Here is a 27,937-nt window from a genome sequence, read left to right on the forward strand (position 1 = left end):
TGTACGAAGTACGGAGTAGAAGGCCAGAGCTCTGCTGAGTCCTTAGCCTGGAGACCCCGTCATCCCAACAGGTCGGCACTGGCACCAGGCCAGTTCAGGGATCCCATCCCCTCGCCTCCGAGGGCGCTGGAGAACTACCCCGGATTATGCCCCAGCGCCACTGCTAGTGCTACCACCAACGCCTGGTTCATCTACCCCAGGTTCTGCCAGGTGGGTGTGGAAACGACTGGAGAGCCCCTGTGCTCCAGTGGCCGCCCTTGGCCAGACTGGTCTCGGGGCCCTTTGATAGTGTTGGAGGAGCCGTGTCCTTGCCGAGTTACTTCTGTTCCTCGGAATGTTGAAGGCACGATACCATGGCTGTTTCTCGTTTTTGCTCTTGGGATCAGATGGCCAGATAGCAGACACGCCGGTGCCATGGGTGGTGGAATGGAGCCCGAGGACGGGGCTCTCGGTTCGTTAGTCTTATCTTCACCAGCGCCAACAGGTTCCCCGACGGTCTTGTTAGCGGCTTTCGGTTGATTCATCCAGCGAGTTGGCGTGCGCCTCGTCTTCGCGGCAACGCCCCCCCAATCCTCCATCCCCTCACCACCACCACCATCAACCCTGCCGGCCGGCCGGCTTTGGCCCGCAAAGACGTTCTGCCTCGTCCCAGCCCCGACCGACTTTCTTCATAAGGCAGCATCTCGGCATCTGCCCTCGTCATGCCCACGGCCCATGCTCTTGCGTCGTCGCGCCCACGGCAATCGTCCAGTTTGCTACCACTTCGTCAAATTCTTCACAAGGACGACGCTGGTCTTTTCTAAACGACCAAGCGACTCAACCATCCCATCTCACGCCTTTGATCATTGGCATCGGCCCACAATTGACCTGGCTGGCCGTGAAGAGATTGCCATCCACCCACCACGGCTGCGACCCCGTCCCCGAAACCACAGCGTACAGTCCAATGCGTTCCCGCCTGCGAGAATACTTTACCGCCAATTACCAGCCGGGCGAGCGCGTCCTGGTGCAAAAGATTGACTTTTTCATTCTCACGTTTTGTTGCCTGAGCTACTTTATCAACTATGTGAGTGACGTTGCTCTCTGTGCGAATACAACGGCCACGGCTCCAGGTCATGGCGGAGCGAATGATGGCAACATGAATGAACCCTGACCATGTTACCGCAGCTGGACCGCTCCAACCTCGCCAATGCCTACGTGTCGGGCATGAAGACGGAGCTTGGCTTCCAGGGAGACCAGCTCAACCAGATCAACACCTGCTTTACGGTGGGGTGAGTCTACCTACACTCTGCACCACCACCATCACCACATTATGACCCGACATCGAAACGATGTGTGATTGAGCTCGGCTCAACATGAACTGACAAATGCTTCAACCCGGGCGCAGCTACGTCCTGGGCCAGGTTCCGTCCAACCTCTCGCTGCACTACGTCAAGCCACGGATATGGTTCCCGCTCATGATGATCCTCTGGGGCGGGCTCACCATGGTGACGGCGTCGGTGCACAACCCGCAGTCCATCATGGCGATCCGCTTCTTCCAGGGCATCTGCGAGGCGTCGACGTTTGTGGGCACGCACTACATCCTCGGCGCGTGGTACACGGAGCGCGAGCTCGGCAAGCGCAGCGGCATCTTCACGTCGTCGGGGCTCGCGGGCACCATGATCGGCGGCTTCATCCAGACGGGCATCTACAAGAGCCTCCACGGGCGGCACGGGCTCAGCGGCTGGCGCTGGCTGTTCATCGTCGACGGCCTGCTGACCGTGCCCGTCGCGCTCTATGGCTTCTTCCTGTTTCCCGACACGCCACAGACGACGACGGCGTTTTACCTGTCTGAGGCAGAGCGTCGGTTGGCTGTCTCCCGCGTGCCCAAAGTTGAGGAGCAGTCACCCATCAGCCTTCGCTTCCTAAAGAAGGTGCTCTCGTCGTGGTACTGGTGGGGGTTCGTCGGGCTCTGGGTCATCGCCGGCGAGACCGAGTCCTTCAGCTCCAACTCGCTGCTCGCGCTGTACCTGCAGAACCACCCGACGCACAAGTACACGGTCGCGCAGCTCAACAACTACCCGACGGGCGTCGCCGCCGCGGGCATCGTCTCGACGCTCTTCTGGGCCGCCCTGACCGACTTCCTCGGCGGCAAGCGGTACCTGGTCGGCTACTTTATCGGCGTCACGGGCGTGGCCACGTCGGTCATGATCCTCGTCGCGCACCGGGACCCGACGAGCGACGGCTCGACGGCCGTCGTGTTCGGCGCGTATTACTGGGCGGGCTCCGTGTACGCCTGCCAGGCCACCTTTTTCGCGTGGTGCAACGACGCCATGCGCTACGAGGAGTCGGTCTTTCGCGCGGTGGTGTTGGCGGGCATGAACCTGGGGAATAATGCTGTGAATGCGTGGTGGAGCATCATCTTTTACGGCGCGAGCATGGCTCCGTGGTTTATCGTGAGTCTTCCTCGTACCCCCTCGCCCCTCGTATCCCGCTTGTGAAGGGTTGCCAAATAGTTCGGGACTCGCTGACATCAACGTCTGTCCTGCAGCGCGGCATGTGGGCCATGATTGCGTGCTCCATCGCCCTCGTCGTCTGGAGCGCGGGGCTGTCGTATCTGGTGCGCAGGAACCGGAAACGCATCGAGGTAGAGACTGAAGAAGCCGCGGCGGCGGACGTGTACAGCGAGAATAAGCTGGCCAAGGAGGAAGCGGAGGGATGAGTGGAGCGTCTATAATGTGGTTTGATCTTGTTTATTTATCATCACTATTTAACGCCATGCTGCTGCGTGAGCCTGAATGAGACCGCGGCTATGTGAGGCGACTATATCTGGTGGCCTGTATGGAGCGCTCTCTCGCAAGCTCGCTGTGTGATGGGCCATGGTGAACCAACTCGGAGCCTGAGCAGTCAAGCCCTGCGGCGGCGATGCTTGCAAGGCTTGGACATGAAGCTTTCTAACCTCGGCCCTGTCCGCTGACAAATATGAGTTGACGCATCCGTGCCAACAGCAAGTTAACCATTCGACACGCATAGGCCTCAGCCTGGTCCCTCGTCAACTGCTCTGTCTCCGCGCTTATTAGCTACTACTATACCTATTGACGCAGGACCGCGCCCTTGTGCCGGCGCCGACTCCGGAGCCCCGAGACTTGGGCGGGTCCATGGAGCTTTCCAGTTCCCGTTTCCAGGGCAGTTCCCACTGTTCCATCGGTCTGTCAGCTGGGCAGCCTCCAACACTACTGCTAGTACCGGCTGCTGCTGTACTTAGTTACTGCCTCGTACGTAAAGAGACTCACGGGGGCTCCGCTGGCGGACCGACGCGAGGCGCCCAGGCCGGGGACGAGCCCAATCAGCGCCTTTACCGCCCCGCGAGACGTCCCTGTATATGGTAATAGAATGCCAACTAACAGGGGCGCCCTCCCACCTCAGCGCCTCCATAATAAGTAATAGACTCCAGCGGTCATCCATCACCACCTCACCTCCTCAGTGTCTGTCGCCTCACATCAGTATATCCATCTATCTATATACTGCCTCACGAACAAAGCTGTCAAGACTTTGCGATTCGCGACACGCTGCACTACCTGACAGAAAGAAGGCAGAGTTTCCTTCTTTCTTTACAGACGCATCCCACCCACCACCACTACATATAATCAGAGACCGAAGACCGCACAGGAAACGAACGAACCATGGGTGGCGGCGACGACAACAAGGGCGCGTTTCGCCTGGCGGTGCTCGAGTGCGACACCCCCGTCCCCGCCGTCGAGCAGGCGCGCGGGTCCTACGGCGAGGTGTTCCGCCAGCTACTCACCAAGGGACTCGCCGGAGTGCATGACAACAAGTTCAAGGGCGCCGAGTTTGCACTCAGTAAATGGGATGTCGTCCGGTCACGCGAGTATCCCAAGGCGGAGGACGTGGATGGCATTCTCTTGACGGGGAGCAGTACGTTGTTGCGTCCATTGATCCATCCATCAATCCGCTCAGCTATCTATCTTATGCACTGCATCTTTCTCCTCCTTGGATTTACGTTGCCATTTTTATTTATTGATTTATTTTTTTGCCTGCGTACCTGCTCTTGCCATTTTCCCTTTCACTCATTCATTCATTCATGTATGGGTGTCTGTCATCCATCGATCTAACTGACACTCAACGTACGCATACACAGAGCACACGGCGTTTGCCGACGACGCGTGGATCGTCGCGCTCGTCGCATACGTAAAGTCCTTCCTCGAGACTAGCAGCAAGCCCGTCGTCGGCATCTGCTTCGGCCACCAGATCATCGGCCGCGCGCTGGGCGCCGCGGTCGGCAAGAGTCCCGGCGGGTGGGAGCTCTCGGTGGACAAGATCGAAGCCACAGACGAGGGCCGTAAGATCCTCGGTGTCTCGTCCTTGGTAAGACTGACCGACGACCTCTACCTTCCCTCTCACAAGCCCCACGTCCCCCAGAGAAGACCCCCCATCAGTCGGCATGCGTGAGCCGCCCACACAGATCATGTGCTGACCAGTTGGCGCTACCCTTGTTGTTGCCCCTGTGCCGGCAGTCCCTCCACCAAATGCACCGCGACGCGGTCCTCGAAGTCCCCCAGGGGCTCGTCAACCTCGGCCGCAGCCCGAGCTGCGCCATCCAAGGCCTGTACAAGCCCGGCCACGTCATCTCCTTCCAGGCGCACCCCGAGTTCGACGGCTTCATCATGGATGAGATCCTCAAGACGAGGCGCGACCAGGGCATCTTCACCGACGACATGTTTGCGGACGGGACGTCGAGGGCGCAGCGGCAGCACGACGGCGTGCTCATGGCTACCAAGATTTGGGAGTTTCTGCTGGCGACGAGAGCGTAGTGGGAGGGAGTGACTGGCGTGTTTGGTCCAGGGGTTTTTAACTCGCTCGGTGATCGTGGTCGTGGATGTGTTGCCGCAATAGAAACTCCCTAGATGTCGTCGAGGCGAGCAGAGATCTCGCCGTATATATATGGGTGTAAATGCCTTCCAGCCCATACGCGTGCCCGTTCATCTGCGTCACGCCACCCTTTGAACCGGCGCGGTGCTTCGTGTGACACCGTACAGATAGCAACACTCCCTCAGGTGTTTATGTTTCTCGCCGCTGGCTCGTTCGTTGCTGCGAATCCGCGGCAGCCACCGCTTCCTCCGAACGAAGCCCAGTGCCTTCATAACCAGCCAATGTATCGGTGACTCGGTCCCGTCTCGCTTTCGTGTCTTCAATTCGTCTCAAAGCATTGCCAGTAGTCGCTCATTTCACGCAAAGGATATCCATATCTGGTGGTCCTGCATCGTCCTGTACAGCGTCCACGGGCTCGTCTCCTCGACGGGCTGCCTCCACACGCGCTCCAGCAGCACCAGCGTCTCGCGCATGTTGCCCAGGCCGATGGTGTCAATCATGGTCTGCAGGCGGGCGCGCAGAATCTCCTGCACGCCCGGGTCCGCGGTGCAGCAGCCGATGACGGCGAGCGGCCAGCAGAGGCTCGTGTTGACGCGCACCGACGCCGGGAACTGGCTCAGCGCGGTGATGGCCTCGGCGATGGCGCCGTCCATGAGGTCCCGGTGCGCGCTGCTGCTGCTGCTGCTGCCGCCGCCGAGCGACGACGACGATGACGATGATGCCTGCGGCGTGCCGAGAATGGTCCACAGGTACAGCAGCACGCCCTGCTTCCAGACGAGGCCGGCGAGCTGGCTGTACGGGCTGGCGACCGGTGAAGGGAAAAAGGCCAGGATCTGCGACTGGAGAAAGCCAAAGGAGATGATGTCGTCGGTGGAAGGGGGCGGCGGCCGCTGCTGCTGCTCGCCGCCGTCGGCTTCGCCCATGATGCTCTGCCCCAGCTGAAACACCTGCGGGATGAGCAGGAGGAGCTCGAGCCAGCAGCCGCAGAGCTGGCCGATGTACTTGCGGTTGACCAGCATCCTGGCCGCGCCCTCGATGTGCGGGCTGAGCAGGGAGTGGTTCGACTGCCGAAAGTCGGTCGAGATCATGCTCGAGGCCGCCGTGTGCATGTAGTACTCGACGAGGAAGTCGGGGAGGTCGTCGTCGGTGTAGGCCTTGGCCCGGCTGAGGAGCACTGTCAGAAGGGACTTTGAGGCCGTGAGGTGGTCAAAGATGGTGCCGTGGATGTCACCGCGAGCAACCTAACGTAACGTTAGTAGGCAGGTCTCCAATGTCAGCCAGCATTTTCAATGTCGTGCAAGGCTTAGACGTCATGTCCGGAGCCGGAGTGTTGGGCTGCGTTAGGGTTGGGAACTGGGGAGAAGGGCGGCGGCGAACCTCTGTGAGACAAAGTATCAGGCTCCCGACCGTCAGCGTGAGCGTGTTCTCGTCCTTGCCGCCCACATACTCGCCGACCACGTTTCGAAACATGCGCAGCGAGTCCGTGTAGTAGCGCTGGGCCACCTCGTTGCTCGCGTCGGGCTCCTTGGACGCCTGGCGGTGCGCCGCGCTCTGAGCCAGTATCAGCTGCAGCACGAGCGGGTTGGAGAAGGCGAGCGGGACGAGCTTGGCGACGAAGGGATTGACGTCGGTGGAGCCGTTGCCCATGCTGTTGGCCGTCCGGGAGAGGTAGTAGCTGAGCAGCTCGTATGAGCTGTGGCCGTGCGTCGTCGGGAGCAGCGGCATGGGCATGGCGATGCCGCCTCCGCCGCTGTCTTGCTGCAGGCCGGAGGAGTCGTCAAAGAGGAGTCCGGAGCTGACGAGGGCGAGGTCGCTGACTGCGTCGTCGAGGAAGCCCGACTGCAGCGGCAGGCTTTCGAGGGACGACGTAGAGTGTGAAGATGTCGACGACGATCTCCGGTCGACGTCCTGCGACACGTCCTCGACGTCGCCGTCGTCGAGGTCGAGGTCCATCTCCCCCGGCCCGGGCTCGGTGGGGGGAACCTGGAAGAAATCACGGGGGGTCTGGGCCTCCTCCGGCTGAACGGCAGCGGGAGTCGGAACCGGCTCCGGCGCGGGCTCGATGCGCTGCAGACGAGGCGACAGGTGGTGTTGTTCTTGCCGGGACTGCCTGCGTTCGTGTTCTTGCGGGTGCTGTGGTGGTAGATGCGGCCGTCGGGGCTGCTCGGGGCTCATCGACGCCGCGATGATGGCGTGCCGCTCCATGCGCTGGGCGGCGGATACATGTATGCTCTCTGTAGGAGACGGCAGCTGGTTCTTGCCGACGGCAGAGCAGGAGGGAGAAGAGACGGAGAGCGACGAGGACGACGGGGCGGCTGCCTCTGTCGGCCAGCGGCAGTCGAGCTTGTTGCGCCTGCAGCCGCTGCACATGGGCTTCTCCTCGTTGCACTTCTTCTTGCGCCGGCGACAGGTGAAGCAGCCGGTCCTGCTGCGGATGATGGGCATGACGCGCATCGTCGATGGTTCGTGCAGTGGCAGTGGCAGCCAGTCGCGTGTGTGGCGGCTTGATCAGAGCCGGGGCGGCGCGGGCATGGGGATTTGACGACGCTGGTGATGGTGGTAATGACGATAACGTAGAGGCTAGACGGATATTTTGGCCGAGCGAGCGAGCTCAATGCGGGGGGGAATCCGTTCCGCGGGCGTCAGCAGCGCGCGCCCCAGAGCAAGGGGAGGGCCGAAGCGATGGAGCAGAGGGGCCGGATAGATATCTGTTGCGTCGATGCTGTTGCTTGTCCTCGTCCTCACGGCTTCACGTCAGCGACGCCGTCCCCGGTGCCTATCTGTGCTCGAACACAAAGCAAGGTTATCAACGTTCAGAGAGCAGTGAAAGCGAAACACAGCGGCCGGAGTTGATGAGCACGACTTGCTTGGAGCGGGGATCGCAAATCACATTGAAAGGGGGCCAGCCGCCCCAGAAGCCTTCGGGAAAAGCGTTTGGGCCATGTGGTTTTTCTGGGGGAGGCGACCCACACTTTTTATGGCTGGGCTCGATGTTGGTGCACATGCAGTCATCACGAAGAGCGCCCTGCCGTGCCTGCGGGCTGCGGCTTCAGGGAAGGTGATGAGTGGCCCGATGCTGCTGGGTCTCGTGGAGGAGGGGGGCGGGCTGATGAGGAGGGCCAACAACAACAGCCGGGGCAGGTCTCGCCCCGCGATGACCAAAAGGCTGAAGAAGGAAGCCCTGCGGCAGGCAGCCTCTCCCTTGCCAGCCCCGTTTTGCTGAAGAAGAGTAGTTAGCGGGTTTGCTTTGCCGGTCCTGGTGTCAATCTCGACCTGGTGCTGCTATGCTAATTCGGCGCGGCACTAATAAGTTAGAGAGAGAGAGAGAGCGCGAGAGCCGGAGGAAGATGCTAGAGCTGGTTTCGCGGGGAAGTGGGTGACTATTTCCCCCGACAAATGTTTTCGATACCATCCTTTGGCATCGAAGATTTCTTTCAACACGTCCCTCACGGCAATTGCCCTGTGCGCGAGATGGCGCCTTTCAAGGCTGCCGACGGGAACACCAGGCGCGAACACGCATCATCAGGTCAATAAGGCCACCAGGCGGGGAGGCTCAAAAAGATGAGCAACAGTCCTGCATATGTGCAGACTGCACTACCACCCGGCGGGACATCAACCCACCTCGCCATCGCACTGGCAGGCTGAGGCAAAGCAACTCGAGCACGTTGCTGTGCTGTAACATGAGGCCAGCTAGCCGCATCGTGCTGCTGCGTTTCGTGGTATCCCCACAGAACCATTGCATTAAGCATAAATCGGCACGGCAGCATCATCATGCCTTGTGTACCGGGGTGACATCGAATTGAAGCCAAGCCGTCCGAAGGGTGAGACGCCGCGGAGCATCTTCACCGAGCCAGACCACGTCATGCTGCAACGTTACGACCATTGATTTCATCTCCTCCTCTCTCTCTTTCCATTATGGCGACTAAACTGGCAGAGTTTTGCCACGGAATTGCATTTGCCTACTTGATGATGAGGTGCCGTCAGCAGTCGTGATGTTTCATCCCAAGGCCCTCAATTGTTCATGTTCTCAAACGTCATTGTGCAGCTGGGTTCACGCACTGCGACTAATTACCCGCAACATCTCCTGACGACACTGAAATCATTCATTCATTCATTCGTTGCCCCACGAACGGTCGAGGCCGGCCGTCCGATGGAGATCTAGCCGCGCCTTATGATAAAGTCTGGGGAAGTGGGAGGAACAACGTGCCGTAACAGCTGCGAAGCCTTCTCGTATGCGTCACCGATGCGGCTGCGGCTGGCTCCCTATCGCCCCCCTGTTATCCCCAGCGGCTGCTGGGAGGCACCACTCGACCATCGAATGTCAGATCAGCGCGTCATCCCGTCCGTGCCGCCAGCCATCGACAAACGCCAACGTGTATCGCTTCGCATCGCCTCAACCAACCACAGCTTTTCTCGTCCATTGATAGAGAGCATATCACGGCTGCCTGCCTTGGGCGGACGACGCGACGGATGGATGCATCGTCATTCCATCTGAGTGGCTGTCATCACACCTCTCAAAGAGTTGGACGGGCGAGCGGAGGAGGAGGGGCGAGGGGAGAGCTTGGAGGGGACATGGAAGAGGGCTGTTGACGCCACCAGGATCTCGGTCCGCGCTGGACCCTGCAGGGCAACCGACCATTCACAGACGGAACCGCGCTGTTAGTCTGCGCGGGCGGACCCACGCGGCGCCCCGGTCTGTCGTCGCCAGAGAGAGATCCAGACTCGCCCAAGCTAATCGACTTTGGTTGTTGGTGATGTGGTGCGGCGGTAGGTTAATGCCAGCACTTCTGCTGAATTGTTGATGCTGTCATGTTGTCCATCGAGCCTCATCAGCTGGCAACACTTCCCCATCCTGTGTGGAAGAAAGCCAACAAGAAAGCCGGACGTCGTCCAACCGCACGAATTGGGAGGCAGCTGTTTCGTGCATCGGATTTATCAAGGGCTGTCCGCACATTGCTCAATGCTCTAACAAGTGCTTTGAGGTTTTCATCACTTACGACCAGTGTCCCTCATTGGTTCATGTTGGCGCCTGCAGTGGTTTATTTCCTGCTCGCGTTACTCAGCGCTGTACTTGCGTTCGTCCCAACATTGGACTCGTCCACCAGACGGCTGACGGACGTGGGTTGATACCTCCGATACTTCAATCGTATGATGTGTACATACAACGAGGTGTGTCCTTGATCATCTAATAAAGTGCTGCGATATGGCAAGTACTGCTACAATTTTACACCGAAAATGGGACAAAAAAATCGATAACCGTGGTAACATGGGCAAGTGCCGCAACGTCATCGCTCTTTTGCGCTGGCAGTACAGTAAATGTAATACAGTCAGTAAGCGGTAGTTGTGCCCTCCACACACCACTCTTCGCTAATAAACAAGTCATTGGCAGGGCTGTGCTCAATCTGCGCAGAAGCTGGGGATCGAGCGATACCAAGTGTCAGATCCAAATCACCCATGTCAGAGCGTGGGTTATCGCCACCACACGGTAAAGGTGACAATGATATGCTTGGGGATGAGCGCCTTTTGGTGTCATGATCTTTGTGCTTGGCCACGGCGGGTGCGAGACAGCTCCTGGCACGTCGTGAAAGAACCCCTCGCCGAAGCGCCCGTCTCCCAAGTGACAAGCAGCCGGGCGCCTCAATACCCTGGTCCGCTTGGCAAGCCATGCAACTAGCTTCAAGTCAAAGACTCGGGGGCGGTTTTTACTTGAGCTAATAGAATATATGGAATTTTTGTCATGTTTGTAGCATAGCTCGCTCGGCACATTTGCGACGCAGCACATAGCTCGACGACATGGGTTAAAATGATCCAGTGCTTCTTCTCTACTGACTCCAACCAGCGTCCAGTTAGTAGCTTCTCTAAGCTCCTCGTACAATCTTCCACGAATCTACCGCCCCATGATTGGCCTCCCATCGCTTGCTCAATTACCAATTCGTCCACATAATCCCAGTCCCCCCCAGCTTCAGGTAAAGCCCCCCATTACTCTTCAAGCCGACGACACGACCGGCGCTTAATCACACCGGCACCCTTCACACCAGAGGTATAGGTCTGCCGGGTTACAGACGAAGTTACGGCCTTCACACCGGCATCCATTGCCCCATTGTCCGCTCATGCACTGCCTAGGTATCACCCCCTTGCTCCGGCACGTAATTGCCCCTCCTGCAGAAAGCTCTGCCAAACACGCCAGAGCGAGGAGGACCGGAAAGTGCTTCATTTGAGGTTGCGTAGAGGTGTGCAATCAAAATTGTTGATTTGGAGTCGATCTTTGTTTCCGAGTTATGTATGTCGATCTGTCTGTTTGTGTGTGAGGTGTCTTGAGTTGTTGTCCGGTACCAGGGCAGCCGTCGATGGTAGTCTTTATACTCGGGCATGTCGTTTATCACGACCCTTCTAGACCGTGAACCCGCTTCCTCCGGAAATGACGTTGGGCATAAGCGTTGTTCCAGACTCTAAAGGAATCGATGGTCCGGGGAAGAAAGCTGTGTATTCCTTCTCGATCCACTATGCGGCGAGATCCCCGCCCAGGATCGTTAGTCGTGGAAGATGCTCGTAACTAGAAATTCTCCTTTAGGCTTGAGATTATGAACAGGACTGTAAAGCATCGGCTTAAGGCGGCCCAGAAATCTGTGAATTAGGTGGTACGTTGCTGGGCCATTACTACTTCATGTTCATTGCGTGGCCTCTATATAAACCGAGGGTCCTGAGTCCTGATAACGGCGACCCCTGACATGACAGACATCTAAAGCCGTGTGGTCCTTCTAAGGTGAGTAATGGATACTAATAGAGAGTGTTGTGGGCGGTTCACTTCGTACCGGAGCCGGCATACGGGATCCTTTGGTGCGATTCTGACGTGGCATACGAGGATGTTGCGGATTCATGTCATGAGCCCGTTCTTTATAATTTCCCTGGGCTGAATTTCGTGAGCTACATGCATGTATATAGAGTGGCTCGCAAGAAGGAACGTGGATGAGGCCGATTTCAAGAGGCATATGGAGTGCACCACTGTCCCCAGGCACAGCTTATAGAGCCACGTGGCCTGGTGGGATCCGGAGCATGAATCGAGAGCGAGTGAGATGGCAGAGATACGCATGCCGCTAAATAATGGTGAATTATCTTGGCGCAGTAACTGAACTCTGTTCGCATGCTCACTCTACAAGTTCACATCGCCAATAACACTCATACCATGTCCGCAGCAGCCCCCATCGTTACACATGTGTTTGTCTAGAAACGTCTCTGTACCCTCTCTCGTGTTTGTTGAGACAGAGTATTCTTGTCTGAAGCAGAAAGTGTCTTTGCTTGCTGACAGAGTCTACAACTAAACGGATATGGAGCGTACCATTGAACCCAGAGCACCGGAATGGTTGCACCTGCGAGCCGACTATGCCCGACGAGGTCGCTTATAGAAGCCCTACTGGCCATTTTCGCGACCAGGATTGATCTGTGACAGACAGTTTGTCCCGATAAAATGCAGATTATAGGCTAGCCACAAGTTGAAGCTACGAGTACGTCGTTACCGGGGCGATGGGCGTTGGCAGGCTTCGGGACTGGAGGGCGTGTTGAGGGTCACTACGGCTTATCCACGGCTTAGATGCACCACGCCAAGGAGGCGAGACACCCGCAGGGAGACATTTGTCGATCTCAGCAAGAGACCTTCACGCGCAGAGGCAGATTATTAGAAATTTGAAGCAGCCATACAGCATGGAGCCAAGTACGCCTCACCCCGCAGACTCATGTTCTGCCTTGGCCGTCCGCTGACTCGTGGCGACGTGACCTTGTCTGGAAGGTGCGTATTTCGGATCGAGGACTCTTCATTCACCCTTGCTTTTATTTCAAGGTTTTAGAAAACCTTGCGTGCGGATATGTGGTAGTAGAGCACGACGCCAAGTGCCAAGCCTGGCGCGGCACAAGCCATCGCTTGGTTTCGACGTGATGCTACCACGCACAAAAACGTCGATACAATTTCAGGTCAATCCAATGCTGTGAGACTCACCAGTCAGCCCGGCGAGCAAGCTCAATTGATCTGGCTGATGACTTCCGATGACGAGCCGGCACTGCAATTGTATTGTTGCAGAGAACTGGACTAACATGAAGTCATGGTAGGCCACTCCGAAGCGGTGGCGGCCAACCCCGCGTTCTTTCTGAGTAGAACAATCGGCCGAAGCTTGGCAGACGCGGTGCTTGCTCGACTCGGGATGGCCTGAACAGTTAAAAAAGCCACGGAGCAGGGCGAAGGAATGAACCAAACGAGATGGTATCCCTGCTGCGCGGGCTCTGGCTCGTGTGAATAGCATCAGCATCCCTTGGCTCTGGTCAGCTCAGCCTCGCTAGGCAAACTTGGCTTCGACTCACGCGACATGGCTTTCGCACTAATTGGTGTCTTGGCGCTACTCGGGATGCTTGGGCGTGATGTCTCTGATGCGCGAGGCTGGCCATGACATGGCTGCAGTGGCAGCCGTCTTTGGGGCGATACCATGAACACAGAAGGGGGGGTATCTGGGTTGCTGTTTAAAAGCTGTCTGACCTGCCGTGAGGGGCCACACGGCACCTGAAACCTGATCTCGATATATCACTTTACGTGTTCTTATAGCTGTATACTGAGAGCTGTCGATCATGGTCAACGTCAAGCAGATAGCCAACTGGTTCGCGCCAAAGGCGGAAAAGGAAAAGGACGGTCGTGACAAGTGGCCATCGCGGACGGCCTTTGTTCTCGCTGCCATGGTGAGTGAGCTCCCTACTCCATGTTCTCGTGTCTGGCACTTCCGGAACAGAGCTGACTGACCGTGGATTGACACGCGACAGGGAGGAGCCGTCGGACTGGGAAACCTACTGCGATACCCATCTGTGGTCTTTGCCAACAACGGCGTCCAGTGGTTCATACCGTACCTCATCGCGCTCTTCTTCCTCGGCATACCGGTCCTGATCCTCGAGATATCCATCGGGCAGGCCTACCGCGGGGGCGTCATCGTGGCCTTCAATGGCATCAACCGCTACACCAAGGGCGTGGGCCTCGCCGTCATCATGAACGGCTTCATCGTCGCGACGTACTACGTGCCGATCCTGAGCTGGGTGCTGCGGTACTTCCGGTCGTCCTTCACGAGCCCGCTTCCGTGGACGAGCCGAGGGCAGGAGTTTTACATGCGTGATGCCATACGCAACGTGGACCCGATCCCCGGAAACGTTAGCGACGGCGGCGGTGCCGTGACGGACTACACGCGGTACCCCGGTACGGGCCTCGTCGGCGAGACGGTCGGGTGGTGCGCCTTCATGTGGTTCCTCGTCTGGCTCTGCATGTTTAGGGGCGTGGGCCTGACGGGGCGCGTTGTCTACGTGACGATGGGTTTGCCCATCATCATGATCTTGATCCTACTCGGCCGGGGCGTCTCGCTGCCGAATGCCATCGACGGGATCCGAATGTACTTTGCCGAGTGGCACGGGGAGAAGCTCGCTAGCGGCACCATCTGGCAAGCGGCCTGCGGGCAGATATTCTTTTCCATCGGCGTCGGGTTCGGCTACTTCACCTCGTACGCATCATACAACACGCGCTTCGCCAACGCCGTTCAGGACGCCTTTATCATCGCGATTAGCAACTCTTTATACGAAGTCCTGGCGGGGTTCGCGGTCTTTGGGATCATCGGGTTCCTGGGCCTAAGACCGGAAGACGGCACCGAGCTGGGTACTTTCACCGTCGGCTTCTTGACCTACCCACTCGCCATTTCTGAAATGCCGGGCGCCAACGTCTGGGCCGTCTTCTTCTTCTTTACCGTCGCGATCCTCGGCCTGAGCTCCGCGTTTGCGCTCATCGAGTCGCTCGTCACCATGATATGCGACTCGGACTTTGGACGGCGAGTGTCGCGCACAATCATCGCGACGGGCGTCGTCGCCGTGGCGTTCCTCCTGTCGCTCATGTACTGCACCGAGTTTGGCTTTTACCTGCTCGACGCCATGGACACGTGGATCAACAACCTCTCCCTCATCTTCGTGGTGTGGTTCGAGGGCATCGTCACTATGACGCTCTATCGCTGTCGCGACGTGTACGGGCAGGTCGGCGTTGTTGCCTTTGCTGTGCATTCCTCGGCGTATGTTCTTTCCATGGTGCTGGGCGTCGCCGTCGGACAGGCAGTTGGGCCCGAGGCCGGCGCGGGCGTCGGGTTCGGCTTGTTTGTCGTGGGCAGCGTCGTGGCTGTACTTCTTGCTCGCACGCCTGATTCCCTGCCTCCGAGGTTCTGGAGCCGACACGCCTGGCTGAGTAAATTCTGGTGGCTCTCGTTCTACTCGGTAAGTATCTACATCGTCCCATGTCCAGTCCCAGGGGTCGAGCATGAAAACAATCAACAGACTGGCTGACGAGAGTAACAACAACCTAAAGGCAAACCAGCTGCGCCGCGACCTCAACTCCATCGTAGCTGAGGGCAACAACTGGAGCATACCGTTCATCTGGGGCCCAATCGTTCGCTACGTCTCGTGCCCCATTCTCGCCATCGTCGTCTCCTTTGCGTACCCGTCTTTCTACACCAAGCGGATGGACCCGCTCCATATCTTTGGCTTCACCGTGGCGCACGCGGTCATGCTCACCATTGCGTTTGGCTTCTGTCTGCCTCGCGCGCTCGACGTCTTTGTCCCGGTGGACAAGCGGCACGATGGCAGCGCGACGTACGCGCCTCAGGTGACGATTCTCGGTGCCAGCTGCGGGGATGTGGCGGTAGAGAATGGAAGTGCTGGACAGCAGCAGCTGGAGCCTTGTGAGAGCGAGCGAAAGGAATAACGAGGGCTCCTAGGAGTCCGGGCTTAGATGCTAAAAGGGCTGGCGCCTTTGTAGATGTCGTAAATCAAGCTAACTGATCAAAGCGCGCGTTCGTGTGCCACTACATGTATCCTCTTGCTCGCACCTACCAACAGAGTTGAGATGACGATCCACCCTCCCGGATCTCCCAGTGAAAACCGCCTTTTTATTATACAAATGCCCGCGTGTAAAGGGACACCCGATCTCTAAACGTACGGCTCAAGTCTCTGGACAAGATCCTCGATGGCAATGTCACTGACGTCATCATCATGCCCCTCGTGCTTGTGCTGCGGGATGAGCACCTTGTCCAGGACCTGGATGACGCCGTTCTTGGCAAGCCCATCCCTGACCGAGACGTGGGCGAAGCCATTGACGCGGATGGCCGAGAAGCCACCGAGCCTCGCAATATCGACGCTGATGCGCGCCTCGCCGAGGAGCGTGCCGAGGTCATAATGCTCCCTGCCGCCGGCATTGTCTACCTTTTCGTGCTTGTCCGTCTTGTCGTAGAAGGCATCGCTGTAGAGCGTCGCATTGGGCGCAATGTGGTATTTGAGCAGCGCCTTGAGATACTTGAGCCCCTTTTCCGTGTTGAAGAGGAACGCGTTTGCGCGGGGGCCGAGGCGCTGGAAGGCGTCGTTGCTGGGCGCGAAGACGGTGCTGCCCGTCATCTTGACGCCGTGGATGAACTTGACAAAGTCTGTCTTTTCGTAGGCGAGAAGAAGGGTAGAGAAATGGCTCGGGAAGAGGCTGATGACTCGGCCGACCATCGGGGGCGGGACCAGGATGTGGTTGACGGCATGGATGATGCCATTCTTGGCCTCCTACGTAAGAGACTAGACGTCAGTATCATGTTGCGAGATGGGTGGGGGGACGACAGTGTCAGTGTACAGGGTTGACATACAATGTTTGCGGCAACGACCTTGCTGTAGAAATTGACGGTGACGCCTTGGAAGCCGACGCTGGTGCGCAGGCGCTGTGGCTCGTCGCCCAGCCACGGCTCGTCCAGGGCGGACGGGAGGGTGTGCGTCGTGAGGATGCGCTTGGCAGGATACTCGCCCAGCCCGACGTGATATCTCAAGACCTTTTCGACGAACTCCTTGTCGGGCTTGTCGCCGTCGTGGTCGGGCACATCCTTGAAGGCCTCATCGGTCGGCACAAAGAGCGTGTAGTTGCCGGCCTTTGTGCTGTTGAGCAGCTTCACGATGCTCGGGTGCTCGTCGACAATCTTGGCAAACTTGGTCGTGTACTCGCTGTGCTGGATGAGCTCGTAGATGGTCAGGTGGCGGTGCTTATGCTTGTCATCGTCGTGGGGGTGACCCGACAGGACCTCGGTGAGCTTGTCCGATAGCTCGTGGCGGGCGTCCTCGACGGCGTCGACGGCGCTGTCAAACGCACTGGCTAAGCGGTCGGCGGTCCCTCCAAGGGTAGAGACGAGGGTGTCCTGGGATGGGAGCCTGCCCTGCCAGAGGGCATCATCATGGTGGTTGTTGGCCTCGTCGGCGGCATCGTGAGCGTGGCCGCCGCCAGCGGAGGAGAGGCGACTCTGCCTGTTATGGCCACTGAAGTCGGCCGGGAGCCCCGGAATGACGAAGGCGCCGGCGAGGGTCGCGCCCGACACGGCGGCGAGAGCGAATCTCATAATCAAAGACAAGACGAGATTCAAGTACGTACGTTACGAGCCAGGAGCCTGTCTGACAGCCTGGACGATGGGGCTTTTTTTTAACAGATTATATCGAGGAGCGACGTGTTTGCTGTTAGGATTTCACGGGACAAGGACGGTGATCAATGCTGTACGACATGGGGTCATGGACTGACGTGATGGACTTTTTACCTGACGAGGGGCCGCTGGTGTGTCGACCGCCGTTTGTAACGCACAGTAGTACATACGACGTACGCGGCCTGCTGCAGAACTCGTCCTCGAACAAAAGCACGCCTTGACGGATTCCGGACCATCAATGGCGTGCCCAAGTCCGAACGGGCATTATAGGACGCTGTCATTGCACCAGACGGGAGCAGCAGCGGCAGCAGTAGCAGCAGAAGCAGCAGTGTCAAGTCGGCACGCTGACGTCAACACTTTACGCGCAATCCCGGGGAGGGGAAGCCCACCTCACAGCCCATCCATGAGGGGCCCCAAGACTAATAGGAGGTGGGCAGTGCTGCCCCTCGGAGCGCTCGCCATCCGAGTGCTGAGCGGGCTGAAGCCACGAGAGAGCGAGGGAGGCGCAGACGAGATTGTGGCGCACGCTGGCCACCCAACTACGAAGTATGCGTCCCCGTTCATTGCAACGTGGGCCCGTCAATGAATGTCTCGAGACGGTTGAGCGCGGGGAGGGGGGCATTGAAAGGAAAGGGTCCAGCGGCTTGTTTCCAATACAGCACGGCTGTCGTTCCACTGCCACGTCGTCGTAACCAAGCCTCGCCCACCCACCCCTTCTAGACTTTTTGCTGGGTAGACTTTTTGCTGGGGGGGGGGCCCTGCGCTGTGCTGCGCTGCTCAGCATTTCGGCGTCGATGGGTTGGGCAAAAGCCGTTTGGCTGGGCTGAAAAAGGAGGCTTGCGTCCGCCCAAACCAGATCAGACAGGCGTCAGAATATGGCGTCGGGACGAGAACGGCCTGTCAGCCGGACCCCCGCTCGCCGTCCTTTTGCGGATTCCTCACGGCATGTCGCCCCCCTTGAACCGTGACCTGACATGTAAAAGGGCAGGGGCGGATCATCACGTTGGCTGCTCGCCTGCATCTCCTCCACGAGCTCAGACCAGACGGGAACAGACCCTGAGGAAAGAAAGGAAACGAAACGCCACCGCGACGCACGAGCGAGAGCGCATTGTCCAGTCCAGTCCAGTCCAGTCCGCGAGCGCGATTAAAGCACTACGAAGCGTGTGCGTCCCGAGATTGCAGACGACTGCCGAGACGCGAGTGCCGAGACGACCGCCCAACGCCCAACGACGAGTAGACAGACACCAGGCGTTGAATCCTATCGTCGAGATTCCTGCCCGACGCCCGCGATAGCACGGATAGGATAGGATAGGGGGGTTGGCGGTTCCGAGACAGACAGAAAGAGCGATTCCGAACCCGACGCATAGAACGAGTCTCTCACAAACGACGACGAGAGAAGCAACGCCCGAAAATGCTGCGCAAAAAAGAGGCCTTCACGGTGGTGACGCCCATCCCCGGCTTCATCCCGCGGCAGCTGGCCATGGACATCCTCCACTCGCACAGCGAGGTCATCACGCTCAACCCGCTGGTGCTCGAGCACCGGCCCATCGCCGCGCCGCGCAACGCCGCCGCCGACGAGTACTACAGCACGTGGTACGAGATCGTGGAGCGCATCCAGTACGTGCCCGGCGTGGGCAGGGCCGGCTCCGGCAAGATCTCCTTCAACGGCTGCTTCCACGACATGCCCTGGGGCCTGCAGACGCACATCTACGCGCCCATGAACATTGACCTGCGCCACAAGTACCGCATCGGCGGCAACCAGCCCGGCGTCGAGCCCCCCGAGACGCGGCGCGAGATCGGGCTCGAGGCCCTGGGCGCACCCGCCGACGGCCTGTACCTGCGCGAGGACATTGAGCTCAAGTGCAACATCGCCATGGTCGGCTTCGTCAAGTCGCAGCTCAAGTCGGCCAGCAAGGACATGGTGCAGCGCATCATCAAGAAGGCGGAGCTGCTCGACGCGGGTATCCTTCGCGCCATGATCGAGGACGGCAAGCTCAAGACGTACAACCCCAACGACCGCTCCAGGCTGATCCCCAGCCCGGGCATCCCCTCGCCCGACGCCCTCTCCGTCGGTGGGCATCCCGGCAGTCCGCGTAGGACCTCGCAGCAGTACTACCAGCCTGGCGTCGGCGGCCTCCCGTCGTCGCCGAGCTCGGGCATCGTCCGCCCCGAGAGCTCCCACCGCCAGTCCTACCAGATGATGCCGCAGAGCCCGTACGCGCCGCAAGGGGGGGGACCGTATGAGGCGCCGCCCCTCCCGCCCAAGGAGCAGATTGTACCCGTCGAGCTGCCCGGCGACGCCCACCACCACTTGCCGGTGTCGCAGCAGCAGCAAGGCGCCGGGCAGCAGCAGCAGCAGCAACATCGCGCGTCGTACCCGTACGGCGGCGGCGGCGGCGGCGGCTCCATCGCGTCGTCGGACCCGCGGTGGTCGCAGAGCCAGCCCAGCCCGGCCTTGACGGATCCGCACAGGGTGAGCCTAGTCTCCATGGCCAGCGGCGGCGGCGGCGGCGGGCAGCCTTCACCGGGATTCCCCCGCCAGAGTTACATGTCAGAGCTGGCGGCGCACCCCGAGACACGGGAGGAGCATGACCGCCGGTGAAATCAGAGACGGAGGCACCAGACGTCCCTGGCTGGACTGGGACAAGAGGAGACGGATCCGGACACAAAAGAGATACCCGTTAGCGGAGGAATCAATGGCAAGGAGCCCTGGACAGGGAAGGGCGGATGGCGTTTGTGTTTTTTTCTTCTTTTTATGTTACTGGCCCTGACCAGTACGGAATCTGGTTTACAATGATACTTCTGCTGCTTAACATGTTTACGTTGGGATTCCATCCACGTAGGCGTCGTGACTGCAGGTTTGCACGGTGAAAGCGAGACAAACCGCGCAGCTGCATGTGGTCTCCTGGACGCAACGAATGCCGGTAGTGAAACAGCTAGGTATACACTGGTCTATTCGACGCGGTCCTTTAGCAGCCCCAGCGTCTATCTCGACGTGGCAGCAACCATGATCGATGTGGATAGTCAGGGTGCCCACCAGACACCCTGCACTGACCTGCTGGCCGCCCGATCGGATCCAGGACCTCCGTCCTGGCCGTGTCTCGCAAAACGGGCTCACAGCATCGCGACATTCACCTTTCGCTTCAGCATGTCAAAGAGGTGTCAGTGAGACCGTCGGGATCCCTGCACGTTGCTCGGATAGCACTGCACCAGACTCCTGCTGTCCGAGCAAGGAATCGAATTATCAAGCTCGGATCGCCGCCTCTGCGAATGTCACCGACAAGTTTTACAACAACATCCCTGTGGACGCTAATTTCTCACACGCCGTGCGCCAACAACTAGCGGGAAAGCTGATGGCTGCGCAGCCATGCCGTGCCATGCCAGGGTGTTCAGGGCGGCGCGTGGGTGATCGGACGCCGTCCCAGCCACATGGGGGCGGCCATGGGACGCCTGATAAGCGAGCAGGGATGGATGTTTCAATCAAGGAAACGAAGGAGATCCTGCGAAACAAGAAACAGGCATCTCGTAGACTATGCTAGCAGAGCATGGAAGTGCCAGCTTTCCCGGTTTAAGCTGGGACTTTGGAAGTCCCAAAGTCGACCCTTATTCTATGGCCTTCGCCGGCCATTCATATCGAGAATTCGAGATGCTTCGCTTCCTAGGCCAACCTCAAGAGGTCGTCACATCTCAAGAGGGCCTTGCGACGCCCTACCCGCAGAGCCGCGGCCCTTCCACAAGCCATCAACAGGGGTTTCCGTCGGTGCTGGCACCCGTTTAGGCCATTAGATGCGATACCTAGCTGGCTACGGCAATCATCAGAGACACAACCATGAAAGATAAAACTTGACAAAAGCCCAGTCACGTTCTCATACAACGCACTCTTGCAATGTTCCTCTGTCGCGTCTCGGAAACATCATGCCCGGCAGTGCATTCCCTGCTGGCCTCGGCCTTGCCGTGGTCGGACTGGGCACCGAGTATCCGGCTCACTCCCTGAGGGCCGCGGACTTGGAAGCGCTGAGCAAGAGATTTTACACAGACTCGCCTGCGTGAGTTATCTGGTTCGCCATGGCATGGGGGGACATGGTCTGTCGCTGGTTTTATTACAGGGCTGACGCGCACAACGACAGCATGGCAAAGGTCATGGCCATCAACCGCGCGGCCGGGTTAGAAACCCGCGCCAGCATCGCACCGCCCGACGACCTCATCTACAACCAGCAAACCGCCCCTTCCATCGCCGACCTACACCGCATCTTCATGAGCAAAGGCGTGCCGCTCGCCGTCCGCGCCGCCAAAAAGGCCATCCGCGAGTCCACGTTGCCACCCACCAGCATCACGCACATCGTATCCGCGACGTGCACCGACAGCGCCAACCCAGGCTTCGACCACTTCGTGGCGCGGGGGCTCGGCATCGTGCACCGCCCGGTCGAAAAGGTCCTGCTGCATGGCGTGGGCTGCAGCGGCGGGCTGGCGGCGCTGCGGACGGCGGCGGGACTCGCGCTGGGCCACGCCGCGAGGGGGCTGCCCGCGAGGGTGCTGTGCGTGACGCTCGAGGTCAACACGCCGATGGTGAGGAGCGAGCTGGATAGTGTCCAGCGGGATGGCGAGGTGAGGATCGCGGCGTGTCTGTTCTCGGACGGGGCGACTGCTGTGGTGCTGAGCAACGGGGTCGGCGAACAACAGGCGGCGCAGGAGCCGGTGTACGAGCTGCTGGGCTGGGAGCACCGCATCATACCGGACACGGAGGATGAGATAGGGTTCCATGTCGATCCCGCTGGTAAGTGTCCTGGGAAAAAAGGGGGCGTGAGAGGCAACCTAGCGCAGGGGATGTTTATGTTCTAACGAAGAAGCCAGGATGGAAGGCAGTCCTAACTCCACGAGTTCCCGAAGTCACCGCCGCGGCCATCCTCCCCACGTTCAACGACCTGCTGGCCGCACTGCTGCCACAACTCCCACCGGGATACCAGACGCCCGCGGACTTTGACTGGGCGCTGCACCCGGGGGGGCTGGCCATCTTGCTCAACGCGCAGCGCGCACTGGGCATCACGCGGGAGCATCTGCGGGCGAGCTACGACGTGTACGCCACGCGCGGCAACTCTGGGTCCGCGACGGTGTACAGCGTGTTGGACCGTCTCCGTGGGGGACGTGAGAGGCAGAATGGTACGGCGCAAGATGATGGTGATGATGATGATGATGATGCTCAGAAGGGGGCACAAGATGGAGGAGAGGGCCTGCGCGAGTACGTGGTCGCCTGCGCGTTTGGACCCGGCGTGGCGATCGAGATGTGCGTCCTGAGGCGCAGGATGCCTCGTGTTGAGCAAGGGGCCTGCCTCGATGCGCAAGGCCTCGCCCAAGGCATAGCGGATGTTTCTTGAGAGTTGAAACTAGATGAAGCGCACCAGCTCTGCGAACTAGAGCCGTCTTCTGAAGCCCGCAGCTGAGGGACGGATCACGACATGCAGTGACGACATGGGGTTCAATATCAGTCTCGTGTGGCACATCTCTCATCGAGGGGGGGGACGACCGAGGATCCCTGTGTACTGTACTCACGTTATCGACGAATGACGACTAGGCGGTGGTTGTTTCCCGTCAGGTTGATTGTGATGGAGGAGGAGGCCGATATCAACATGAACCGGGTCGAGACTGAAGCATAGGTATTCAACCGGGGTCACGGTCAACCTGCTCTGCGGCCTCGGGAGCTTATCCGAGGGGCCGATCTTGGACCACCCGGCCCCCCGAAGTTGCCTGCCTGCCCTGCCGGCCGGCCGTGTCAGCAACCGGTCGACACGGACGCCCGGTGCAGGCGCATCACCAAGTCCGCGATTCACTAGAACTTTGTACAGCACAGCTTCCCCGACGTCTCCCACAATAGGAAAGCTCCGGTGCGGCCCCGTCAAGCTCTCGAATGTCACGGGCAACACTCGGGGCTTGCTCCCCTGCCGCGGCGATTAGAAATGCAGTGCGCGCATCATGGCCGCAGCTGGCGTGCTGCGTGGTGCGTGCCCCTTGGACCCTGGTCATGTCGCGAAAGCTCCGTGGAGCGCTGGCGACGGGCCTCCGTGGAACTACACGCAAGCCACTTACACTGACACACACTTACACACACACACACACACACACACACCTACACTTACAATTATACTGTACACTTACACGTCTTAGATGTATGTCGCGCATATATCTCGACATCTTCCCCGGGCCATTGCACCAGATGGGGGCACCTCCTCCTACTCCCCCGTCATCGTCATCGTCGCTTCACCCTCGCACGAGTCGCACAAACATGCCCCCCCTCATCCGCGTCGCCATCATCGGCCTCTCCGCCTCGGCTGTCACCTCGTGGGCCAGCCAAGCGCACCTCCCGTACCTCCTCTCCGCGCGGGGCCGCGCGCGCTTCACCATCGTCGCGCTATGCAACTCGAGCGTGGAAGCCGCCCGCGCCGCCATCCGCGCCTTTGACCTGCCGTCGCCACCGCCATCACCGTCCAGCGCGGGAGGAGGAGCGGGAGGGCAGCCAGGGCAAGGGGAAGGGGAAGAAGGGGTCCTCAACGGCATACGCGCGTACGGCGACCCGCAGAGCCTCGCCGACGACCCAGACGTCGACCTCGTCGTCTGCTGCACCCGCGTCGACGTGCACCTCGCGACCGTCCTGCCCAGCGTGCGCGCGGGAAAGCACGTGTACGTGGAGTGGCCGCTGGCGCAGGACGAGCGGCGCGCGAGGGAGTTGCTTGAAGCGGCGACAGAGGCAGGCCGTGTTGGAGCAGGACTATTAGGGGAGAAGAAGCAGCAAAAGATCATCGTGGGCATGCAGGGACGCGTCGCTCCCCCCCTCGTCAAGCTCAAGCAGCTCCTGGCCGAGGGTCGCATCGGTAGGGTCCTCAGCTCCGAGGCGAGGGCGTTTGGCGGGTCGCACGACCGCGAGAGGCTGATGGTGGGACTGAGGTGCTTTACGGAGCTTGATGTCGGGGGGAATATCGTCACGATTGGGTTTGGTCACTGTGAGTTGTTGCCCGACTCCTGAGTTCGGTTCCGGTTCCGGTTCCGCACGCCGCCGTCATCGTATGCCCCCGTCCCCAGAGTCATCGGAGTATGACACAGGCTGGATGGATGGCTGGATGGATGGATGTCAAGTGGCCTGCCCTGCCCTGCCCTGCCCTAGCATGATCAGAAGATCTGAACATGCTCAGACTTGATCTGACCACTCGGTCCTGACTCCCGTATGCCAGTGTTCGATCAGATCCAGCACGTCCTCGGCGACATGCAAGACATCCGCGCCCAGCTGCAGCTCCAGCGCCCCAACGTCACGCTCATCGAGCCGCCATCCTCCTCCTCATCCTCCTCCCCTTCTTCGTCCCCCAGCAAAGTCGTCGAGATAACGCGCTCCAACGTCCCCGACCTCATCATCGCAACCGGCACGCTGCTCCCCCTCATCCACCAGCTCCAGCCCGCCTCCTCGCCCACCACCACCACCACTGCCACTACGAACCAGCTCAACGCCGTCAGCAGCGGCAGCGGTGTCGGCAGCGGCAGTGCTCCCAGCGTCCTCATCTCATACCGCCGCGGCCAGCCCTTCCCCGGCACCCCCGCCTTCGTCTGGACCATCAACGGCGAAAGGGGCGAAATCCGACTCACCGCCCCGGGCGGGCCCACGCTGCAGTCGTCGACGTATGCGCACGGCACTCGCGTGACCATTGAGGTGCACGACTTTGCTGGCCGCTCCGTCTCCGGCGGCGGCGGCGGTGGCAGCGGTGGTGGTGGCAGCGGCGGCAATGGTGGTGATGTCGTCGAGAGCGTGCCGTGGGAGTGGGAGGCGTGGCAGGGGGCCCTGCCGGTTCCTGCGCGCAACGTTGCGCGCATCTACGAGGACTTTGCGGAGGGCAGGGCGACGCCGTCGGGCGAGGACGCGTTGAAGAGACATGTGCAGCTGGGGGAGATTCTGCGAGCGTGGACGCCGCCGCACTGACTGATGGCTTTGGCAGCGGGATGAATCGATGATACTGCCAGCCCAGGCTCTGGGAGGGGATGGATGAAAAGAAGCACTTGCCAGGATCAACAATATGTATAGTTCGTGCATCGACCGAGTCATCATCGCGTTTGATGGAATTTATTATAGCGACTCATGATAGGAATACCGTTTCTTTGCCCATTCTCATCGAATAGCGGGGAGAACATCAAGAATTACTTATATGAGCCAAGCACAACGCTGCGCTCATCTTCCCGTTCATAATAAACCGCCGCCCTCGGCCTCACACCCTGTTGCCCAGAAATGTGAGGTGGTTGCCGTCGGGCCCGTTGCAGGGACAGGGCCTCGTCTTGCCATTGACCCCATTTTCCTGGCACATGCACTGGAACCTGGCCTGGTCCTGGCTGCCGACGCACGTCGATGCCTCCCACAGCCGGAGAGACTTGCCGCAGTTCGTGTCCGTCGCTGGCGGCGTCTTGTCCCCGTCTGCCTTGCTGCTGTCGGAAACGCCACCGACAGAGGACAGGAGCTTGCCGATGAGGCCCCATCGCGACGAGGCGTTGCGCTTCCTGTCGAAGCTCGACGAACTGTGGTTGCCGGCGCACGACGACGTCTTGCCCAGCTTGAAATCCCCGCCGCACAAGAGAGGCTTCGGCTTCGTCCCGTCGTCGTTGGCGTTTTCGGCGCCGGCCATCTTGTCGGCAGGCTCGTGCAACAGGTCGTTGAGGAGTCCTCGTCCCGCCACGCCGCACGCACACGGTTCCGCCAGTCCGTCCGCCCTGCCCCCGGTGCACAGGCAGTGGAACAGTCGGGCGTCTGGGGGCGCGCAGGCGCAGGGCTTGCCGCTGTCCATGCACGCCTTGCAGTCCAGCTTGGCCGTGTCGATTTGCAGGCGCTGCGGCGGGGAGGCGGGGTCGGCGCAGGTACAGGAGCCATCTTCGCCGCTGTCGTCCGGGCACTCGCAGTCTCGGACGACGAGGCCGAGCTGAAGTCGCATGCCTTGTAAGTAGTCGCCTGCCATGCAAGTTTCTCGTCGTGCATTGACGCACCGTGTCGGGCCCGGAAAAGGGCACCGCGGCGACCAGGACGGCCGCGAGCAGCGTGTAAGCCAGGGCGATGACGGATCGCATGGTAACTTAGTACGCTTGGCGTGAGGGTATCCTTGGAGGACGGTGGAGGTGATCGACGGGAAAAAGACTGGAGATGTTTTAATGACCGTCCAGGGTCGGGCGAACCCTTTCAAAGCCCTCAAGCCGAGTTCAAACTGAGGGGGCCGGTCGCTCCAGGACTCAGGAGGCTGGCTGCTAAGGCTGGCAAGGCGTGGATGGCACGCGGCAAGGTGAGGAATGTGGTTGATGTCTCAGGGGCGGCCGTTGGCGAGGACTCGAGGTAGTACTAGTAGGAGGGAGTGCGTCGTTCGAGGAGCGAAGACAAAGAGATGGCAGGCAACTCGATCAAGAGCGCGGTGCTGGTGAAAAATGAAAGGTCGCAGAGCAACCATGAATCACGGCAGCGGCCATGGTTCGATTCATATCGCGGCGAACGCGGTCCTTTGATCCAATGTCGACGGAAACGGAAAGAGCGACTGAGGATGCGTGATGTTGTAAACAGTCGAGCAGGATGCGCCTGGTAGACAAGCCCAACGGTGTGAATCACCGCCTGCTCCACGTGGTCGGGCTTGTGTAACCACCCGGTGATTTGACCTCAAGGACAGCAAACACGGGCGCTGTACTACAACCGAGGAAATACAACAGCTTGTAAGGCAATAAATGCATTTCAGATTTTAATGGGCGCTCGTAGATCCAGGGTAGGCCAGATTTCGTGTGCACTCCCCGAGGAGGTCTGGTGGTAGTTAGCCTGCTCATCGCTACGACTCCTCTGACAGTGGTCGAAAATGCCTCCCTGGGCAAGGCGAGTGCAAAGAGGCCGAATTGACTTGGCCCACACTTCGCCATTCTGTCCGAGGACAAAGGCGCCTGATGAGGCGGATGCGGGAAAGGTGAGCGCCGCCGGTATGCAGCCCGCAACTCCAGTCGGGAGGCTGGTAGGCGGTATGGGTTGTGCATCCAGGAGCAGGTCTCGTACATGTCGCATTTCCTCTGTAGCTACATGCCAACTTTGTTACGTATCGCGCATTATGTGATGTGGCTCTCGGCACATGTACAGTCGCCGCCACCTGGCGCAGCGCAGCATCGTGACAGCCAACAATAGAGAAATCGAATCGCTGGGCGGTGAGTCCCGCCGTCGACAGCGCTTTTGTTGCAAGTGCGGCCTCATCACGTGCACCGCCTTCCTGTTTGGGCATTTCACGGCTCCCAGCACCGAGCACGGACGCTAGAGCTGCCCGGGCGCCGAAGACCGCTTGTTGGACCCCTGATGGATGCCTGAACATTCCTTCGTGGGTGACGGACGGGTTTTTCTGCACCATCGACGGACGCGCGCACTCGATTCCTCGACGCCGAGACTCGTCGACACGGCCAAGGCGGAGAGACTCGGCATTCACTGCTCCAGCGGCCAATTACACCGCACCGCCACCGTCTCGTCCGAGGCAGCTGGCCAGGCCAATTGGCGTTAGGGGACGTGCGCTCGGTGTCGCATTGCGCGCGCCATCGCATCT

At 59.7% G+C, this 27,937-nt stretch overlaps 10 protein-coding genes across 11 annotated transcripts; 7 read left to right on the top strand and 3 right to left on the bottom strand.

Annotated features, from left to right (window-relative positions):
• Nucleotides 1-565: 565 nt before the first annotated feature.
• On the top strand, nucleotides 566-2,706 carry JDV02_010665 (uncharacterized protein). Its single transcript, XM_047992418.1, has 4 exons — nucleotides 566-1,063; nucleotides 1,165-1,268; nucleotides 1,385-2,432; nucleotides 2,528-2,706. The coding sequence occupies exons 1-4, from the start codon at nucleotides 944-946 to the stop codon at nucleotides 2,696-2,698; spliced, it is 1,443 nt and encodes a 480-aa protein (XP_047848432.1). The 5' UTR covers nucleotides 566-943; the 3' UTR covers nucleotides 2,699-2,706.
• A 703-nt stretch (nucleotides 2,707-3,409) lies between these two features.
• Nucleotides 3,410-4,951, top strand: JDV02_010666 (uncharacterized protein). The gene is made up of 3 exons (XM_047992419.1): nucleotides 3,410-3,912; nucleotides 4,136-4,362; nucleotides 4,512-4,951. Exons 1-3 carry the CDS (start codon nucleotides 3,660-3,662, stop codon nucleotides 4,806-4,808), a joined length of 777 nt encoding a protein of 258 aa, XP_047848433.1. The 5' UTR covers nucleotides 3,410-3,659; the 3' UTR covers nucleotides 4,809-4,951.
• On the bottom strand, nucleotides 3,856-7,776 carry JDV02_010667 (uncharacterized protein). The gene is made up of 2 exons (XM_047992420.1): nucleotides 6,244-7,776; nucleotides 3,856-6,107 (listed from the first exon to the last, which is right to left on the bottom strand). The coding sequence occupies exons 1-2, from the start codon at nucleotides 7,318-7,320 to the stop codon at nucleotides 5,223-5,225; spliced, it is 1,962 nt and encodes a 653-aa protein (XP_047848434.1). The 5' UTR covers nucleotides 7,321-7,776; the 3' UTR covers nucleotides 3,856-5,222.
• Nucleotides 7,777-9,037: 1,261 nt separating this feature from the next.
• JDV02_010668 (uncharacterized protein) lies at nucleotides 9,038-9,361 on the top strand (the record flags this gene model as incomplete). The annotated part of the gene is made up of 1 exon (XM_047992421.1): nucleotides 9,038-9,361. The coding sequence occupies one exon, from the start codon at nucleotides 9,038-9,040 to the stop codon at nucleotides 9,359-9,361; it is 324 nt and encodes a 107-aa protein (XP_047848435.1).
• Nucleotides 9,362-13,476: 4,115 nt separating this feature from the next.
• JDV02_010669 (uncharacterized protein) lies at nucleotides 13,477-15,628 on the top strand (the record flags this gene model as incomplete). Its single annotated transcript, XM_047992422.1, has 3 exons — nucleotides 13,477-13,584; nucleotides 13,666-15,141; nucleotides 15,233-15,628. The coding sequence occupies 3 exons, from the start codon at nucleotides 13,477-13,479 to the stop codon at nucleotides 15,626-15,628; spliced, it is 1,980 nt and encodes a 659-aa protein (XP_047848436.1).
• On the bottom strand, nucleotides 15,095-17,657 carry JDV02_010670 (uncharacterized protein). The gene is made up of 2 exons (XM_047992423.1): nucleotides 16,548-17,657; nucleotides 15,095-16,467 (listed from the first exon to the last, which is right to left on the bottom strand). The coding sequence occupies exons 1-2, from the start codon at nucleotides 17,283-17,285 to the stop codon at nucleotides 15,853-15,855; spliced, it is 1,353 nt and encodes a 450-aa protein (XP_047848437.1). The 5' UTR covers nucleotides 17,286-17,657; the 3' UTR covers nucleotides 15,095-15,852.
• Nucleotides 17,658-18,100: 443 nt separating this feature from the next.
• JDV02_010671 (uncharacterized protein) lies at nucleotides 18,101-20,069 on the top strand. The gene has a single exon (XM_047992424.1). It carries the CDS (start codon nucleotides 18,775-18,777, stop codon nucleotides 19,963-19,965), a length of 1,191 nt encoding a protein of 396 aa, XP_047848438.1. The 5' UTR covers nucleotides 18,101-18,774; the 3' UTR covers nucleotides 19,966-20,069.
• A 464-nt stretch (nucleotides 20,070-20,533) lies between these two features.
• JDV02_010672 (uncharacterized protein) lies at nucleotides 20,534-23,844 on the top strand. Of its 2 annotated transcripts, none has more exons than XM_047992425.1 (3): nucleotides 20,534-22,137; nucleotides 22,215-23,355; nucleotides 23,523-23,844. In XM_047992425.1, the coding sequence occupies exons 1-2, from the start codon at nucleotides 21,429-21,431 to the stop codon at nucleotides 22,733-22,735; spliced, it is 1,230 nt and encodes a 409-aa protein (XP_047848439.1). In that variant the 5' UTR covers nucleotides 20,534-21,428; the 3' UTR covers nucleotides 22,736-23,355; nucleotides 23,523-23,844. The 2 variants fall into 2 exon arrangements, with proteins under 2 accessions (XP_047848439.1, XP_047848440.1); XM_047992426.1 differs by having other exon boundaries at nucleotides 20,534-21,409; nucleotides 21,491-22,137; nucleotides 22,215-23,844.
• Nucleotides 23,315-25,522, top strand: JDV02_010673 (uncharacterized protein; the record flags this gene model as incomplete). Its single annotated transcript, XM_047992427.1, has 3 exons — nucleotides 23,315-23,319; nucleotides 23,523-24,355; nucleotides 24,584-25,522. 3 exons carry the CDS (start codon nucleotides 23,315-23,317, stop codon nucleotides 25,318-25,320), a joined length of 1,575 nt encoding a protein of 524 aa, XP_047848441.1. The 3' UTR covers nucleotides 25,321-25,522.
• On the bottom strand, nucleotides 25,445-26,801 carry JDV02_010674 (uncharacterized protein). Its single transcript, XM_047992428.1, has 2 exons — nucleotides 26,370-26,801; nucleotides 25,445-26,305 (listed from the first exon to the last, which is right to left on the bottom strand). Exons 1-2 carry the CDS (start codon nucleotides 26,448-26,450, stop codon nucleotides 25,604-25,606), a joined length of 783 nt encoding a protein of 260 aa, XP_047848442.1. The 5' UTR covers nucleotides 26,451-26,801; the 3' UTR covers nucleotides 25,445-25,603.
• Nucleotides 26,802-27,937: the final 1,136 nt, after the last annotated feature.

Source organism: Purpureocillium takamizusanense, chromosome 13, assembly GCF_022605165.1.
Source record: "Purpureocillium takamizusanense chromosome 13, complete sequence".
In the NCBI taxonomy this organism is placed as follows: domain Eukaryota; kingdom Fungi; phylum Ascomycota; class Sordariomycetes; order Hypocreales; family Ophiocordycipitaceae; genus Purpureocillium; species Purpureocillium takamizusanense.